Raw genomic sequence first — 17,414 nt, 5'->3', positions numbered from 1 at the left:
AGCCACCCTAGTCATAGACTGTTCTCCCTGCTACTGCACGGCAAGTGATACCGGAGCGCCAAGTCTAGGTCCAAAAGGCTTCTTAACAGCTTCTACCCCAAAGCCATAAGTCTCCTGAACAGCTAATCAAAGGGCTACCCAGACTATTTGCATTGACCCCCCCCCCCCCTTTTACACTGCTGCTACTCCCAGTTTATTATCTATGCATAGTCACTTTAACTCTACCTACATGTAAATGTTACCTCAATTACCTCAACTAACCGGTGACCCCACACATTGACTCTGTACCGGTACCCCCTGTATATAGCCTCACTTTTGTTATTTTACTGCTGCTGTTTAATTATTTGTTAGTTTTATTTTATATTTTTTACTTATGTATTTTTTAGTTAACTCAAATTTTTCTTAAAACTGCATTGTTGGTTAAGAGCTTGTAAGTAAGCATTTCACTGTAAGGTCTACACCTGTTGTATTCGGCACAGGTGACAAATAACATTTGATTTGATTCGAGGTGCATCCTGTTTCCATTGATCATCCTTGAGATGTTTCTACAACCTGATTGGAGTCCACCTGTGGTAAATTCAATTGATTGGGTATGATTTGGAAAGGCACATACCTGTCTATATAAGGAATTGTCCGTAGAGCTCCGAGACAGGATTGTGTCAAAGCACAGATCTGGGGAAGGGTACCGAAAAATGTCTGCAGCATTGAAGGTCCCGAAGAACACAGTGGCCTCCATCATTCTTAAATGGAATAAGTTTGGAACCACCAAGACTCTTCCTAGAGCTGGCTGCCCGGCCAAACTGAGCAATCAGGGGAGAAGGGCCTTGGTCAGGGAGGTGACCAAGAACCCGATGATCACTCTGACAGAGCTCCAGTTCCTCTGTGGAGATGGGAGAATCTTCCAGAAGAACAACCATCCCTGCAGCACTCCACTATTCAGGCCTTTGTGGTAGAGTGGCGAGAAGGAAGCCACACCTCAGTAAAAGGTGCAAGACAGCCCACTTGGTGTTTGCCAAAAAGGCACCTAAGGACTCTCAGATCATGAGAAACAAGATTCTCTGGTCTGATGAAATGTATATATAACTTTGCATACAAAAAACAGTTTTTGCTTTGTCATTATGGGGTATTGTGTGTAGACTGATGAGGGTAAAAACTATTCAACCCATTTTAGAATAAGGCTGTAACGTAACAAAATGTGGAAAAAGTCAAGGGGTCTAAAAACTTTCCGAATACACTGTATGTATGCAATGAGTGTCACTGCCACAGTCTATTGTTTCTATTAAAGGTTTTGTGGGACCTGTTCCACAATGAAAAAAGGCTTTTTAAGTCTTCTAGGGACCCAGTCACGTGGAAACATGACTATGGTACTTCAGCACTATATAGGCCTCTATACTATGTTGCTGGGTCAGGGGTTTACACAATGGGGCCCACAGATTCTTTGGGTTTGGTCAGGTATAAAAGTAAGGGTTAACACAGACAGGACATCAGTTTAGCAACAGCACAGCAACTCAGTGAACAACAATGACCACCACCGGCATGAACATGGGAAGAGTAAGCATTATTAGAAAATGATTTCCAATACATTCATCTCTATATTATCTTTAGATCATTACATTCAAAACTCAAAGCTTCTTATATTTGTTGCATTTATTGAATTATATATTGAGAAATAATAAATAAATACCTTGTGTTTTCAGGCCATCTTCTATGAGGACAGGAACTTCCAGGGCCGCTCTTATGAGTGCAGCTCTGACTGTCCTGACATGTCCTCTTACATGAGCAGGTGCCAATCCTGCAGGGTTCAGAGCGGCTGCTTCATGGTGTACGAGCGCCCCAACTACATGGGAAACCAGTTCTTCATGAGGAGGGGAGAGTACTCAGACTACCAGAGTATGATGGGAATGAACGATGGTATCAGGTCCTGCCGCATGATCCCCATGGTAAGCCATATGATTTTCAGGCTGCTGTAACAGTCCCACTAGAAGTAGCTGTGTGAAGTCCATAATCACACAAATCATATTGGCCATGTGAGCTTATCAACAGTCTGGTGTAGTCAGTAATTATTTAAAATATTTTTATTTCCCAAATAACAGCACCGTGGAAACTTCAGGATGAGGATCTACGAGAGGGAGAACTTCGGAGGTCAGATGATGGAGCTGATGGACGACTGTGACTCCATCATGGATCGTTTCCGCATGTCTGACTGCCAGTCCTGCAATGTGATGGACGGTCACTGGCTGATGTATGAGCAGCCCCACTACAGAGGCAGGATGATGTACATGAGGCCTGGAGAGTACAGGAACTTCAGGGATATGGGCATGGGAATGGGAGGCATGAGCGGTGGCATGAGGTTCATGAGCATGAGGCGTATCACTGATATGTGCTAGATATTTTGTGTTGACCAAATAAAAGTGATTGGTAATCCGTAGAAATTGAGTGTGCTGCATCATTTCAATATTTTGGTGTTTTGTAATTACATCTAGATATGGGAAAAAACTGATGTTAAAGGCACATTCATCATCATCATTCACACACATCTATTTCAAATAGTTGTTTTCCTGGCATTGTTACTAGAAAGATTTGAATAACATTTACAGTTAAAGTCGGAAGTTTACATACACCTTAGCCAAATACATTTAAACTCAGTTTTTCACAATTCCTGATATTTAATCCTAGTAAAAATTCCCTGTCTTAGGTCAGTTACGATCACCACTTTATTTTAAGAATGTGATACGTCAGAATGATAGTAGAGAGACTGATTTATTTCAGCTTGTTTTTCTTTCATCACATTCCCAGTGGTTCAGAAGTTTACATACACTCAATTAGTATTTGGTAGCGTTGCCTTTAAGTTGTTTAACTTGGGTCAAACGTTTCGGGTAGCCTTCCACAAGCTTCCCACAATAAGTTGGGTGAATTTTGGCCCATTCCTCCTGACAGAGCTGGTGTAACTGAGTCAGGTTTGTAGGATCCTTGCTTGCACACACTTTTTCAATTCTGCCCACAAATGTTCTATAGGATTGAGGTCAGGGCTTTGTGAAGGCCACTCCAATACCTTGATTTTGTTGTCCTTAAGCCATTTTGCCACAACTTTGGAAGTATGCTTGGGTGTCATTGTCCATTTTGAAGACCCATTTGCGACCAAGCTTTAACTTCCTGACTGATTTCTTGAGATGTTGCCTCAATATATCCACATCATTCTCATTCTCATGATGCCATCTATTTTGTGAAGTGCACCAGACCCTTCTGCAGCAAAGCATCCCTACAACATGATGCTGCCACCCCATGCTTCATTGTTGGGATGGTGTATTTTTGTTTCATCAGACCAGAGGACATTTCTCCAAAAAGTACAATCTCCCCATGTGCAGTTGCAAACCGTAGTCTGGCTTTTTTATGGCGGTTTTGGAGCAGTGCCTTCTTCCCTGCTGGGCGGCCTTTCAGGTTATGTCGCTATAGGACTCGTTTAACTCTGGATGTAGATACTTTAGTACCTGTTTCCTCCAGCATCTTCACAAGGTCCTTTGCTGTTGTTCTGGGATTGATTTGCACTTTTCACACCAAAGTACGTTAATCTCTAGGAGACAGAACGCATCTCCTTCCTGAGCGGTATGACGGCTGCGTGGTCCCATGGTTTTTATACTTGCGTACTATTGTTTGTATAGATGAATGTGGTACCTTCAGGCATTTGGAAATTGCTCCCAAAGATGAACCAGGCTGGTGGAGGTCTACAATGTTTTTCTGAGGTCTTGGCGGATTTCTTTTGATTTTCACATTATGTCAAGCAAAGAGGCACTGAGTTTGAAGGTAGGCCTTGAAATACATCCACAGGTACACCTTCAATTGACTGAAATGATGTCAATTAGCCTATCAGAAGCTTCTAAATCCATGACATAATTTTCTGGAATCTTCCATGCTGTTTAAAGGCACAGTCAACTTAGTGTATGTAAACTTCTGACCCACTGGAATTGTGATACAGTGAATTATAAGTGAAATAATTTGTCTGTAAACAACTGTTGGAAAAATTACTTGTGTCATGCACAAAGTAGATGTCCTAACCGACTTGCCAAAACTATAGTTTGTTCCATTTGTGGAGTGGTTGAAAAACGAGTTTTAATGACTCCAACCTAAGTGTATGTAAACTTACAGTTGAAGTTGGAACTTGTACCCTATACCATAAAGCCAACTAAATGCTGTTATGGGTATTACTTATTGACTGCCAGAAAGCATTTCAATTAGACGATAAAGAAGGATTTTGATGTTAACTGCTACACACGCCTCTTGGAGGGACCGCAACACCCTGCTACAGTCAACTCCCCGTGGAGTGAAAGAGGTATGTGACTGCAGGTGCGGGTAAGGATGACAGAGGAAGAATATATTTCCATTAACAGGGAATTTATTTCCTCCTTCACACGGTAATTTGGGGAAAGGGGCTAGACGGAACCAAAGCAAAGAAAGTAAAAGTTAAAGAGCCCCCTCTCCTACCTACCCACAATTTACCTAACTTCCACCAACTGGTGCACTAACCAAAATACAGGGGATGGTCCGCCCAGGTCTTACCTAGTGTGCATAGACATAGTACATACTACGGATATATGTATGCCCGCAGGCCTCTTGCCTAAGCACTCCCAAGGTGCCTTCCCCTTCCTCCCTGGGAACAAATGAAACATAATAGTACAAACTTAAAGTGAACAATTTCACTAATCAAAAACACAGTCCTATGGCATACACAAACATCAGCAGGACCGGCTACAAAATACCTTACAAAAATTCATACAAACCAACAACAAAACATACAGAGAATCTCTCTCTCTCTCGCTCTCGCTCTCTCTCTCTCTCTCTCTCTCTCTCTCTCTCTCTCTCTTTCTCTCTCTCTCTCTCTCGACAACCAACACAGAACATACCAAGAAGCTCTCTCGTAACATTAACACTAATGCATTAGTCAACTTGTAGAGCGAATAAACTTAGCTAATCATACACATTGCGCTACTGCACAAACATCCAATCAACCTTTGTCTCCAACATGAGCCAGTCTCCAATAAACACTAAAACATATTGCTACAGTTTACTTAATCTTTTCTTTACATCATTATACAACTTCAATTACAAAGGTGCCATGGTAATTGTCAATAAACAGAGTAAGATAGTGTAAATGGTAATTCCATGTACAGCTTTTTTCCAAATAACCAGCAGAGAAAAATAGTCAAATAAAGACAAAATAAATTATATATATATTTGTTGAAAAATAATTAAAAAAATAAGAGACTTAAATTACCCTCCACAGCCATATTATTGGCATTGTGTGGCTCAGTTGGTAAGAGTGTGGCGCTAGGTTCGTTATTATTATTATTTGTATTATTATTATTATTATGAAAATATGTAATTTTAGCAATATTGGTGTGATTTATATTGAGGCTCATGTTGCAAGTTAGGATAATAATTGTTTATGGAAAACATCCCCTTCTGTAACATTTTCAATAAAAAAAGTGTGTTTTCAATATAATCCTTGTTAGAGCTTCTATTTGTGTCCGCAATTTCCACATTTTGTTACGTTACAGCATTATTCTAAAATTGACTAAATACATTTTTTCTTAAATGGAAGAAGTTTGGAACCACCAAGATTATTCCTAGACTGAGCAATCGGGGGAGAAAGGCCTTGGTCTGGGAGATGACCAAGAACCCGATCGTCAGAGCTCCAGAGTTCCTCTGTGGAGATGGGAGAACCTTCCAGAAGGACAACCATCTCTGCAGCACTCCACCAATCAGGCCTTTATGGTAGAGTGGCCAGACAGAAGCCACTCCTCAGTAGAAGGCACATGACAGACCGCTTGGAGTTTGCCAAAAGGCACATAAAGGACTCTCAGACCATGAGAAACAAGATTCTCTGGTCTGATTAAACCAAGATTGAACTCGTTGGCCTGAATGTCAGACGTCACGTCTGGAGGAAACCAGGCACCGCTCATCACCTGGCCAATACCACCCCTACAGTGATGCATGGTGCTGACAGCATCAAGCTGTCGGGATGTTTTTCACAGCAGGGACTGGGAGACTACTCTGGATCGAGTGAAAGATGAACAGAGCAAAGTACAGAGAGATCCTTGATGAAAACCTGCTCCAGAGCGCTCAGGACCTCAGACTGGGGCAAATTTCCACCTTCCAACAGGACAACGACCCTAAGCACACAGCTAAGACAACGCAGGAGTGGCTTCCGGACAAGTCTCTAAATGTAACAAAATGTGGAAAAGTCAAGGGGTTTGAATACTTGAATGCACTATATACAGTGCCAGTCAAAAGTTTGGGCACACCTACTCATTCAAAGGTTTTTCTTTATTTTTACATTGTAGAATAATAATGAAGACATCAAAACTATGAAATAACACATATGGAATCATGTAGTAACTAAAAAAGTGTTAAACAAATATACTTGATATTTGATATTCTTCAAAGTAGCCACCCTTTGCCTTGATGACAGCTTTGCACACTCTTGGCATTCACTCAACCAGCTTCGTGAGGAATGCTTTTCCAACAGTCTTGAAGGAGTTCCCACATATGCTGAGCACTTGTTGACTGCTTTTCCTTCACTATGCGGTCCAACTCATCCCAAACCATCTCAATTGGGTTGAGGTCGGGTGATTGTGGAGGCCAGGTCATCTGATGTAGCACTCCATCACTCTCCTTGGTCAAATAATCCTTACACAGCCTGGAGGTGTGTTTTAGTTCATTGTCCTGTTGAAAAACAAACGATAGTCCCACTAAGCGCAAACCAGATGGGATGTGGTAGCCATGCTGGATAAGTGTGCCTTGAATTCTAAATAGATCACTGACAGTGTCACCACCAAAGCAATCCTACACCATCACACCTCCTCCTCCATGCTTCACGGTGGGAACCTCACATGCGGAGATCATCCATTTCACCTACTCTGCGTCTCACAAAGACATGGCAGTAGGAACCAGAAATCTCAAATTTGGACTCATTGGACCATAGAACAGATTTCCACTGGTATAATGTCCATTACTCGAGTTTCTTGGCCCAAGCACGTCTCTTCTTACTATTGGTGTCCTTTAGTAATGGTTTCTTTGCAATAATTCGACGATGAAGGCCTGATTCACGCAGTCTCCTCTGAACAGTTGATGTTGAGATGTGTCTGTTACTTGAACTCTGTGAAGCATTTATTTGGGCTGCAAATTCTATGGCTGGTAACTATATTGAACTTATCCTCTGCAGCAGAGGTAACTCTGGGTCTTCCCTTCCTGTGGCGGTCCTCATGAGATCCAGTTTCATGCCAGCTTGATGGTTTTTCCACAAAGTAACTTTTAACAAGGTACACCTGTTAATTGAAATGCATTCCAGGTGACTACCTCATGAAGCTGGTTGAGAGAATGCCAAGAGTGTGCAAAGCTGTCATCAAGGCAAAGGGTGGCTACCTAGAAGAATCACAAATATAAAATATATTTTGATATGTTTAACACTTTTTTGGTTACTACATGATTTCATGTGTTATTTCATAGTTTTGATGTCTTCACTATTATTCTACAATGTAGAAAATAGTCAAAATAAGTATGTGTGTCCAAACTTTTGACTGGTACTTTTGACTGATACTGTATATACTGTATATACAGTGCATTGGCCAGGGACGCAGCCATGGGTGGGCCTGGGAGGGCATAGGCTCACCCACTTGGGAGCCATGTTCAACCAACCAATTCCCCACAAAAGGACTTTATTACAGACAGAAATACTCCTCAGCCACCCCCCAACAAATTCTCTAAAACTACGTTGGAGGTGGCTTTTTGTAGAGAAATTAACATTACATCTCTGGCAACAGCTCTGTTGGACATTCCTGCAGTCAACATCGCAAATCCATGCTCCTCAAAACATGAGACATCTGTGGCATTGTGTTGGGTGACAACACTGCACATTTTAGAGTGGCCTTTTATTGTCCCCAGCACAAGGTGCACATTTGTAATGCTCATGCTGTTTAATCAGTGTCTTGATATGCAACACCTGTCAGGTGGATGGATTGTCTTGGCAAAGGAGAAATGCTTACTAACAGGGATGTAAATAAATGTATGCGCAAAATCTGAGAGAAATACGTTTTTTGTGCGTATGGAACATTTCTGGGATATTTTATTTCAGCTCATGAAACATGGGAACAAAACTTTAAATGTTGGGTTGATATTTTTGTTCAGTAATATTTCCAGAGACACTTTAATCTAAATGACAGAAATTCAAATTTTGTCCCCCGTTTGACTGTACATAATGACCCTTTCCCATCTGTGGTAACAAAGAGTTGGAGCAACCATAGCATAGCATGCAGCTGACTCATGTGTTAAATACAATGGAACCGGAGATTCTTTGGATGTCACATCAGGTATAAAACAGGCTGCAGACTAGCATAGCTATAGCATTGCTCAAAATAACCATAAACATGCACGGAAAGGTGAGTTCACCAGTTATTTTAAGTTTAGAGGTCAAATTATCTGATTAATGCTGTATATACATTAAGTTTATTAGCAATATGTACAGTATTTACAGTAATAACACTATACAAAGTACAGTGTGCCATTGTATTGTGACCAACAAAAAAGGGAAAGTTCTAGAAAGTTCTGAACACATTCTGGTCACGTATTGTTCTGGCTAATTGCAAGAGTATTTGTTGCAGATCATCTTCTACGAGGACAAGAACTTCCAGGGGCGTTCCTATGAGACCAGTCAGGACTGCCCTGACATGTCCTCCCACCTGAGCAGGTGTCACTCCTGCAGGGTTGAGAGTGGCTGCTTCATGGTCTACGATCGCCCCGACTTCATGGGAAACCAGCACTTCATGAGGAGGGGCGAGTACCCTGACTACCAGCGCATGATGGGTTTCAATGACTGCATCCGATCCTGCCGTAATATCCCCATGGTATGAACCACTACGACACATCTCTGACAACAGTTTAAGTTTTGAATAAACTAATCCCATGTTCAAAATGTATGTTAACAGCACAGAGGAAACTACAAGATGAGGATCTACGAGAAGGAGAACTTCGGAGGTCAGATGCACGAGATGATGGACGACTGTGACTCCATCCAGGATCGTTACCGCATGTCTGACTGCCAGTCCTGCAACGTGATGGACGGCCACTGGCTGATGTACGAGCAGCCCCATTACAAAGGCAGGCAGATGTACATGAGGCCTGGAGAGCACAGAAATCTCAGGGAGATGCAGGGACACAATGGAATGAAGTTCAGTTCCATCAGAAGGATCACCGACTCCTGTTAAATTCACAGGACCACTTGTTCAATGAAACAGTTGATTTTTAAATAAAAATGTGTTTTTCTTATTTAATATCAAGTTTTTTGTCTTGTTCTGCAAAAGTCTAATGCTACCCAACACAACACATTTTCACCAGTCCAGTCCTGCTCTGTCATGATTCAAATATTTAAGTGTAATTTTCCATGAGTGGTTGAAACTCCATTGATCCTATACTCTTTACTTTTGAATACAATCACCAAATTAGGCAGGGTACACCATAGTATCACTCTACTACTGGAGCCCAATTTAGTAGAACTAGAGTCCCATGATTAGATAAAAAACAAAGAGTAGGGGAAAGTGTTGGAAGTGGTAATATAACTATCAATGCTTAGCTTTTACCTAATTTTATTTTATTTATTTATTTAACCTTTATTTAACCAGGTAGGCCAGTTGAGAATAAGTTCTCATTTACAACTGAGACCTGGCCAAGATAAAGCAAAGCAGTGCAACACAAACAACACAGAGTTACACATGGAATAAACAAATGTACAGTCAATAACACAATAGAAAAGTCTATATACAGTGAAATCTAATGAATGTAGCTAAATGTTATTTTATGTATTTTTAACTTTTTGTTGTATTTTTGGTTGTATTTCCTTCCTTATTCCTATTTAGGTGAAATGACCAAGTACAGTGTCTGACCCAAAACATGACCCTGTAGGGACAGAACATGACGCGGTGTCTGACCCAAAACATGACCCTGTAGGGACAGAACATGACGTGGTGTCTGACCCAAAACATGACCCTGTAGGGACAGAACATTTTTTATTTTTTTATTTCACCTTTATTTAACCAGGTAGGCCAGTTGAGAAGAAGTTGTCATTTACAACTGCGACCTGGCCAAGATAAAGCAAAGCAGTGCGACACAAACAACAGCACAGAGTTACACATGGAATAAACAAACGTACAGTCAATAACACACAAAAAAAAAGTCTATATACAGTGTGTGCAAATGGTGTAAAGAGGTAAGGCAATAAATAGGCCATAGTAGCGAAGTAATAACAATTTAGCAAATGAACACTGGAGTGATAGATGTGCAAATGATGATGTGCAAGTAGAAATACTGGTGTGCAAAAGAGCAAAAAAAGTAAATAAAAACAATATGGGGATGAGGTAGGTACGAGATTGGATGGGCAATTTACAGATGGGCTGTGTACAGCTGCAGCGATCGGTAAGCTGCTCAGATAGCTGATGTTTAAAGTTAGTGAGAGAGATATGAGTCTCCAACTTCAGCGATTTTTGCAATTCGTTCCAGTCATTGGCAGCAGAGAACTGGAAGGAAGGCGACCAAATGTGGTGTTGGCTTTGGGGATGAACTGTGAGATATACCTGCTGGAGCACGTGCTATGGGTGGGTGTTGTTATCGTGTCCAGTGAGCTGAGATAAGGCGGAGCTTTACCTAGCAAAGACAGATAGATGACCTGGAGCCAGTGGGTCTGGCAACGAATATGTAGCGAGAGCCAGCCGAATAGAGCATACAGGTCGCAGTGGTGGGTAGTATATGGGGCTTTGGTGACAAAACGGATGGAACTGTGATAGACTGCATCCAGTTTGCTGAGTAGAGTGTTGGAGGCTATTTTGTAAGTGACATCACCAAAGTCGAGGATCGGTAGAATAGTCAGTTTTACGAGGGTATGTTTGGCGGCGTGGGTGAAGGAGGCTTTGTTGCGAAATAGGAAGCCGATTCTAGATTTAATTTTGGATTGGAGATGTTTAATATGAGTCTGGAAGGAGAGTTTACAGTCTAGCCAGACACCAAGGTATTTGTAGTTGTCCACATATTCTAAGTCAGAAGCGTCCAGAGTAGTGATGCTAGTCGGGCGAGCGGGTACAGGCAGTGATCGGTTGAAAGCATGCATTTAGTTTTACTAGCGTTTAAGAGCAGTTGGAGGCCACGGAAGGAGTGTTCTATGGCATTGAAGCTCGTTTGGAGGTTTGTTAACACAGAGTCCAAAGAAGGGCCAGATGTATACAGAATGGTGTCGTCTGCGTAGAGGTGGATCAGGGAATCACCCGCAGCAAGAGCAGCATCGTTGATATACAGTTGAACTCGGAAGTTTACATACACCTTAGCCAAATACTTAGCCAAACTCAGTTTTTCATAATTCCTGACATTTAATCCTAGTAAAAAGCCCCTGTCTTAGGCCAGTTAGGATCACCACTTTATTTTAAGAATGTAAAATGTCAGAATAATAGTAGAAAGAATAATTTATTTTAGCTAGTTTTTCTTTCATCACATTCCCAGTGGGTCAGAAGTTTACATACACTCAATTAGTATTTGGTAGCGTTGCCTTTAAGTTGTTTAACTTGGGTCAAACGTTTCGGGTAGCCTTCCACAAGCTTCCCACAATAAGTTGGGTGAATTTTGGCCCATTCCTCCTGACAGAGCTGGTGTAACTGAGTCAGGTTTGTAGGATCCTTGCTTGCACACACTTTTTCAGTTCTGCCCACAAATGTTCTATAGAATTGAGGTCAGGGCTTTGTGATGGCCACTCCAATACCATGATTTTGTTGTCCTGAAGCCATTTTGCCACAACTTTGGAAGTATGCTTGGGGTCATTGTCCATTTTGAAGACCCATTTGCGACCAAGCTTTAACTTCCTGACTGATTTCTTGAGATGTTGCCTCAATATATCCACCTCATTCTCATGATGCCATCTATTTTGTGAAGTGTACCAGTCCCTCCTGCAGCAAAGCACCCCCACAACATGATGCTGCCACCCCCGTGCTTCACAGCTGGGATGGTGTTCTTCGACTTGCAAGCCTCCCCCTTTTTCCTCTAAACATAACGATGGTCATTATGGCCAAACAGTTCTATTTTTGTTTCATCAGACCAGAAAACATTTCTCCAAAAAGTACGATCTTTGTCCCCATGTGCAGTTGCAAACCGTAGTCTGGCTTTTTTATGGTGGTGTTGGAGCAGTTGCTTCTTCCTTGCTGAGCGGCCTTTCAGGTTATGTCGATATAGGACTCGTTTTACTCTGGATATAGATACTTTTATACCTGTTTCCTCCAGCATCTTCACAATGTCCTTTGCTGTTGTTCTGGGATTGATTTGCACTTTTCGCACAAAAGTATGTTCATCTCTAGGAGACAGAACGCGTCTCCTTCCTGAGCGGTATGACGTCTGAGAGGTCTCATTGTTTTTGTACTTGCGTACTATTGTTTGTACAGATGAACGTGGTACCTTCAGGCGTTTGGGAATTGGAGAAGAACCAGACTTGTGGAGGTCTACAATGTTTTTTCTGAGGTCTTGGCTGATTTCAAATGATTTTCCCAGGATTTCAAGCAAAGAGCCAAAGACTTAGTAGGCCTTGAAATACATCCACAGGTACACCTCCAATTGACTGATATGATGTCAGTTCGCCTATCAGAAGCTTCTAAAGCCATGAAATCTTTTTCTGGAATTTTCCGAGCTGTTTAAAGGCACAGTCAACTTAATGTATGTAAACTTCTGACCCACTGGAATTGTGATACAGGGTTAGGGTTAGGGTTAGAGTTAAGTGAAATAGTCTATAAACAATTGTTGGAAAAATTACTTGTGTCATGCACAAAGTAGATGTCCAAACCGACTTGCCAAAACTATAGTTTGTTAACAAGAAATTTGTGGAGTGGTTGAAAAATGAGTTTTAATGACTTCAACCTAACTGTATGTAAATATTCCGACTTCAACTGTATACAGAGAAAAAAGTCAGCCCGAGAGTTGAACCCTGTGGTACCACCATAGAGACTGCCAGAGGTCCGGACAACAGGCCTTCCGATTTGACACACTGAACTCTATCTGAGAAGTAGTTGGTGAACCAGGCGAGGCAGTCATTTGAGAAACCAAGGCTGTTGAGTCTGCCGATAAGAATACGGTGATTGACAGAGTCAAAAGCCTTGGCCAGGTCAATGAAGATGGCTGCTCAGTACTATCTTTTATCGATGGTTGTTATGATATCGTTTAGTACCTTGAGCGTGGCTGAGGTGCACCCGTGACAAGCTCGGAAACCGGATTGCACAGCGGAGAAGGTACGGTGGGATTTGAAATGGTCAGTGATCTGTTTGTTAACTTGGCTTTTGAAGACTTTATAAAGGCAGGGCAGGATGGAAATAGGTCTGTAACAGTTTGGCTCTAGAGTGTCACCCCCTTTGAAGAGGGGGATGACCGCGACAAATTTCCAATCTTTAGGGATCTCAGACGATACAAAAGAGAGGTTGAACAGACTGGTAATAGGGGTTGCAACAATGGCAGCGGATAATTTTAGAAAGAGAGGGTCCAGATTGTCTAGCCCAGCTGGTTTGTACGGGTCCAGGTTTTGCCGCTCTTTCAGAACATCTGCTATCTGGATTTGGGTGAAGGAGAAGCTGGGGAGGCTTGGGCAAGTAGCTGCGGGGGGTGCGGAGCTGTTGGCCAGGGTTGGGGTAGCCAGAAGGAAAGCATGGCCAGCCGTAGAGAAATGGTTATTAAAATGTTCGATTATCATGGATTTATCGGTGGTGACCATGTTATCTAGCCTCAGTGCAGTGGGCAGCTGGGAGGAAGTGCTCTTATTCTCCATGGACTACAGTGTCCCAAAACGTTTTGGAGTTAGAGCTACAGGATGCAAATTTCTGTTTGAAAAAGCTAGCCTTTGCTTTCATAACTGCCTGCGTGTATTGGTTCCTGACTTCCCTGAAAAGTTGCATATCGCGGGGACTATTCAATGCTAGTGCAGTCCGCCACAGGAGGTTTTTGTGCTGGTCAAGGGCAGCCAGGTCTGGTCGAATGTGGAGTCTGACCCAAAACATGACCCTGTAGGGACAGAACACACTGAACACAATTTGACATATGACATCAATGTGTCTTAACGTTTCTGAGAAATTGCATGTTTATTGCACTGATTAAATAACAGAGTAACTATATAATTGTATTTAATGGTAAAATGAATGTGTGATTAAAGGTTAGCATGCCTTAGAGTATGCAAAATCTACAGCAACAAAAATAATGGAGGGTATCCCCTTTTCCCCTTTTTTTCTAACACGTCACACCTTTTTTTGTGGGTGTAATTTGTCCTGTTTTTCTGTATCTAACGGACACATCTGCATGTTTGCAAAACCATTGTGAGATAGTAGTTTTCTAAGATCCAGTGCCTTCAGAAAGTATTCAGACCCCTTGACTTTTTTCCCACATTTTGTTATGTTACAGCCTTATTCTAAAATTGATTAAATCTTTTTTTTCCCCTCATCAATCTACACACAATACCCCATATTGACAAAGCAAAAGCAGGTTTTTATACATTTTTGCTAATTTATGAAGAAAAAAATTTGAAATATAAAACGTATGTAAGTATTCAGACCCTTTACTCAGTACTTTGTTGAAGCACGTTTGGCAGCGATTACAGCATTGAGTCTTCTTGGGTATGACGCTACAAGCTTGGCACATCTGTATTTGGGGAGTTTCTCTCATTCTTCTCTGCAGATCCTCTCAAACTCTGTCAGGTTGGATGGGGAGTGTTGCTGCACAGCTATTTTCAGGTCTCTCCAGAGGTGTTCGATCGGGTTCAAGTCCGGGCTCTGGCTGGGCCACTCAAGGACATTGAGAGACTTGTCCCGAAGCCACTCCTGCGTTGTCTTGGCTGTGTGCTTCAGGTCGTTGTCCTGTTGGAAGGTGAACCTTGAAACAGGAGGATAATGCAACCCAAATGGCATGACTGTAAATTGGAACAGACCAAATCCGGTGCATAATGCAACCCAAACGGCATGACTGTGAATTAAGAATGGACCAAATCTGGTGCATAATGCAACCCAAACGGCATGACTGTGAATTAAGAATGGACCAAATCTGGTGCATAATGCAACCCAAATGGCATGACTGTGAATTGGGAACGGACCAAATCCGGTGCATAATGCAACCCAAACGGCATGACTGTGAATTGGGAATGGACCAAATCCGGTGCATAATGCAACCCAAACGGCATGACTGTGAATTGGGAACGGACCAAATCCGGTGCATAATGCAACCCAAACGGCATGACTGTGAATTGGGAACGGACCAAATCCGGTGCATAATGCAACCCAAACGGCATGACTGTGAATTGGGAACGGACCAAATCCGGTGCATAATGCAACCCAAACGGCATGACTGTGAATTGGGAACGGACCAAATCCGGTGCATAATGCAACCCAAACAGCATGACTGTGAATTGGGAACGGACCAAATCCGGTGAATAATGCAACCCAAACGGCATGACTGTTCCAAGGTCTGTTAATATTGTCGGAACAGGCCAAGGCCCATTAATACAAGCATCGCTGAGCATTATTAGGTGCTAGGCAGTTACCAACTATTGAGTTATTTGAGGTAAGTAGAAGAAAGTGTCCATTGGTACCGAATTATTTCCAAATAAATACCAGGTAAATATCAGTGGAAACATACACTCTTAGAAAAAAAGGTCCTATCTAGAACCTAAAATGGTTCTTCAGCTGTCCCCATAGGAAAAGCCTTTGAAGAACCCTTTTTGGTTCCATGTAAAACTCTTTTGGTTCTAGGTATAACCCTTATGGGTTCCATGTAGAACCCTTTCCACAGAAAAACATGGGTTCTACCTGGAACCAAAAACGGAGCTTTTATGGGGACAGCCAAACACTTTTGGAAACCTTTTTTCCTTAGAGGGTATTAACCACTATACAAACCGTAACTATAATGTTTTGGATTCCAGTTATACAATTTGTCAATTGACACATTTTATGCAGCAGTTTTGTTGGAGGATAGAAAATATCAACAACCATTTTATAACATTAGGATAAAAAATACATTCATCCACAAGTATTAACACTGGGCAAGACCAGTTAATATGAATAAAAAAAATCAGTAATGTGTTATCTTTTTAGACTAATGTTTGAATCATGATGCTACTATTTTTTGGTGCTTTTTTAAATATAAAGATTTAAATCGTAATAACCATGAACAAATGTCAGTTAGGTTTGTTGATATCTCTGAAAAGTCTCGATATGAAGAGTTCGCCTTCATACTGTTATTCAACAGAAACAATAAAGAGATGGGCTTTCCTCACAAATGCACACAGCTGCAAATAATGACCCTTTAAAGGCCACTTTGAATTGAACTGTACAGGGTGGGCCTCTGTGCCATATTGCTCTGTCAGGGGTTTGAACAATGGAGCCACATATTCTTTGGCTGTCGGCTCAAGTATAAAAGCGATAGGGGAACATACAGAAAATTGTACAATCCTGAGACCAATACAGTAACCGCAACCATGTCTATGGGAAAGGTGTGGGGAGCTTTGACGGAATTTGACTTTTAAGCTTTTTCTAATTTGTTTAAAACAATCAATCAATTGTACTGTACTGTTAGAACTACAATTTGTTTTTGTAAATTATGGTTTTGTTGTGTGTTTTTAGATCATCTTCTACGAGGACAGGAACTTCCAGGGTCGTTCCTATGAGACCTCCAGCGACTGCCCTGAGCTGACCTCCTACCTGAGCAGGTGCAACTCCTGCAGGGTTGAGAGCGGCTGCTTCATGGTCTATGATCATTCCAACTTCATGGGAAACCAGTACTTTGTGAGAAGGGGAGAGTATGGTGACCACCAGCGTATGGGCATGAACGATTGCATCAGGTCTTGCCGTAACATCCCCATGGTAAATTTAATTCACCTGTTCATTTTGACTCTCATAGGCCATACGAACAGCTCCAGCAAAAGCAATGTGAACGTATATTTCGCACAATTTGGTATAACACTTTTCTCATATCCGTTTACAGCACAGAGGAAACTTTAGGATGAGGATGTACGAGAAGGAGAACTTCGGAGGTCAGATGCACGAGCTGAGCGATGACTGTGAGTCCATGACCGATCGTTTCCGTATGAACGACATGCAGTCCTGCAACGTGATGGACGGCCACTGGCTGATGTACGAGCAGCCCCACTACAGAGGCAGGCAGATGTACATGAGGCCTGGAGAGTACAGGAACATGAGAGATTTGAGCATGCACATGGGCTCCAACCCCATGAGGTTCAACAGCATGAGGCGCATCATGGATTCTTGTTATTAAACGCACCCATGTCTAAAATTTGAGTATAAATAAAATCACTTACCTTTTAAATTGAAGTCTCTTTCATTTTCATTTGAGTCCTTGGTTTGAGGTAA

At 41.9% G+C, this 17,414-nt stretch overlaps 3 protein-coding genes across 3 annotated transcripts; all 3 read left to right on the top strand.

Annotated features, from left to right (window-relative positions):
• Positions 1-1,416: 1,416 nt before the first annotated feature.
• On the top strand, positions 1,417-2,428 carry LOC106586360 (gamma-crystallin M3-like). The gene is made up of 3 exons (XM_014173557.2): positions 1,417-1,551; positions 1,698-1,940; positions 2,094-2,428. The coding sequence occupies exons 1-3, from the start codon at positions 1,522-1,524 to the stop codon at positions 2,385-2,387; spliced, it is 567 nt and encodes a 188-aa protein (XP_014029032.1). The 5' UTR covers positions 1,417-1,521; the 3' UTR covers positions 2,388-2,428.
• Positions 2,429-8,285: 5,857 nt separating this feature from the next.
• On the top strand, positions 8,286-9,323 carry LOC106586359 (gamma-crystallin M3-like). The gene is made up of 3 exons (XM_014173556.2): positions 8,286-8,432; positions 8,655-8,897; positions 8,979-9,323. The coding sequence occupies exons 1-3, from the start codon at positions 8,421-8,423 to the stop codon at positions 9,255-9,257; spliced, it is 534 nt and encodes a 177-aa protein (XP_014029031.1). The 5' UTR covers positions 8,286-8,420; the 3' UTR covers positions 9,258-9,323.
• A 7,068-nt stretch (positions 9,324-16,391) lies between these two features.
• LOC106586358 (gamma-crystallin M3) lies at positions 16,392-17,370 on the top strand. Its single transcript, XM_014173555.2, has 3 exons — positions 16,392-16,537; positions 16,668-16,907; positions 17,029-17,370. Exons 1-3 carry the CDS (start codon positions 16,523-16,525, stop codon positions 17,317-17,319), a joined length of 546 nt encoding a protein of 181 aa, XP_014029030.1. The 5' UTR covers positions 16,392-16,522; the 3' UTR covers positions 17,320-17,370.
• Positions 17,371-17,414: the final 44 nt, after the last annotated feature.

Source organism: Salmo salar, chromosome ssa25, assembly GCF_905237065.1.
Source record: "Salmo salar chromosome ssa25, Ssal_v3.1, whole genome shotgun sequence".
Classification (NCBI taxonomy): Eukaryota; Metazoa; Chordata; class Actinopteri; order Salmoniformes; family Salmonidae; genus Salmo; species Salmo salar.
The sequence above is the reverse complement of the archived record's forward strand: the minus strand, read 5'-3'. Positions and strand labels throughout refer to the sequence as shown.

What these genes read in the sequence shown, in the direction of transcription:
- LOC106586360 (XM_014173557.2), top strand. Translation starts at nt 1,522, where the DNA reads ATGACCACCACCGGCATGAACATGGGAAGA. An exon ending in CCGGCATGAACATGGGAAGA is followed by an intron (nt 1,552 to 1,697) that starts GTAAGCATTATT and finishes TTGTGTTTTCAG; the next exon opens with GCCATCTTCTATGAGGACAG. An exon ending in CCTGCCGCATGATCCCCATG is followed by an intron (nt 1,941 to 2,093) that starts GTAAGCCATATG and finishes CCCAAATAACAG; the next exon opens with CACCGTGGAAACTTCAGGAT.
- LOC106586359 (XM_014173556.2), top strand. An exon ending in CCTGCCGTAATATCCCCATG is followed by an intron (nt 8,898 to 8,978) that starts GTATGAACCACT and finishes GTATGTTAACAG; the next exon opens with CACAGAGGAAACTACAAGAT.
- LOC106586358 (XM_014173555.2), top strand. An exon ending in CTTGCCGTAACATCCCCATG is followed by an intron (nt 16,908 to 17,028) that starts GTAAATTTAATT and finishes ATCCGTTTACAG; the next exon opens with CACAGAGGAAACTTTAGGAT.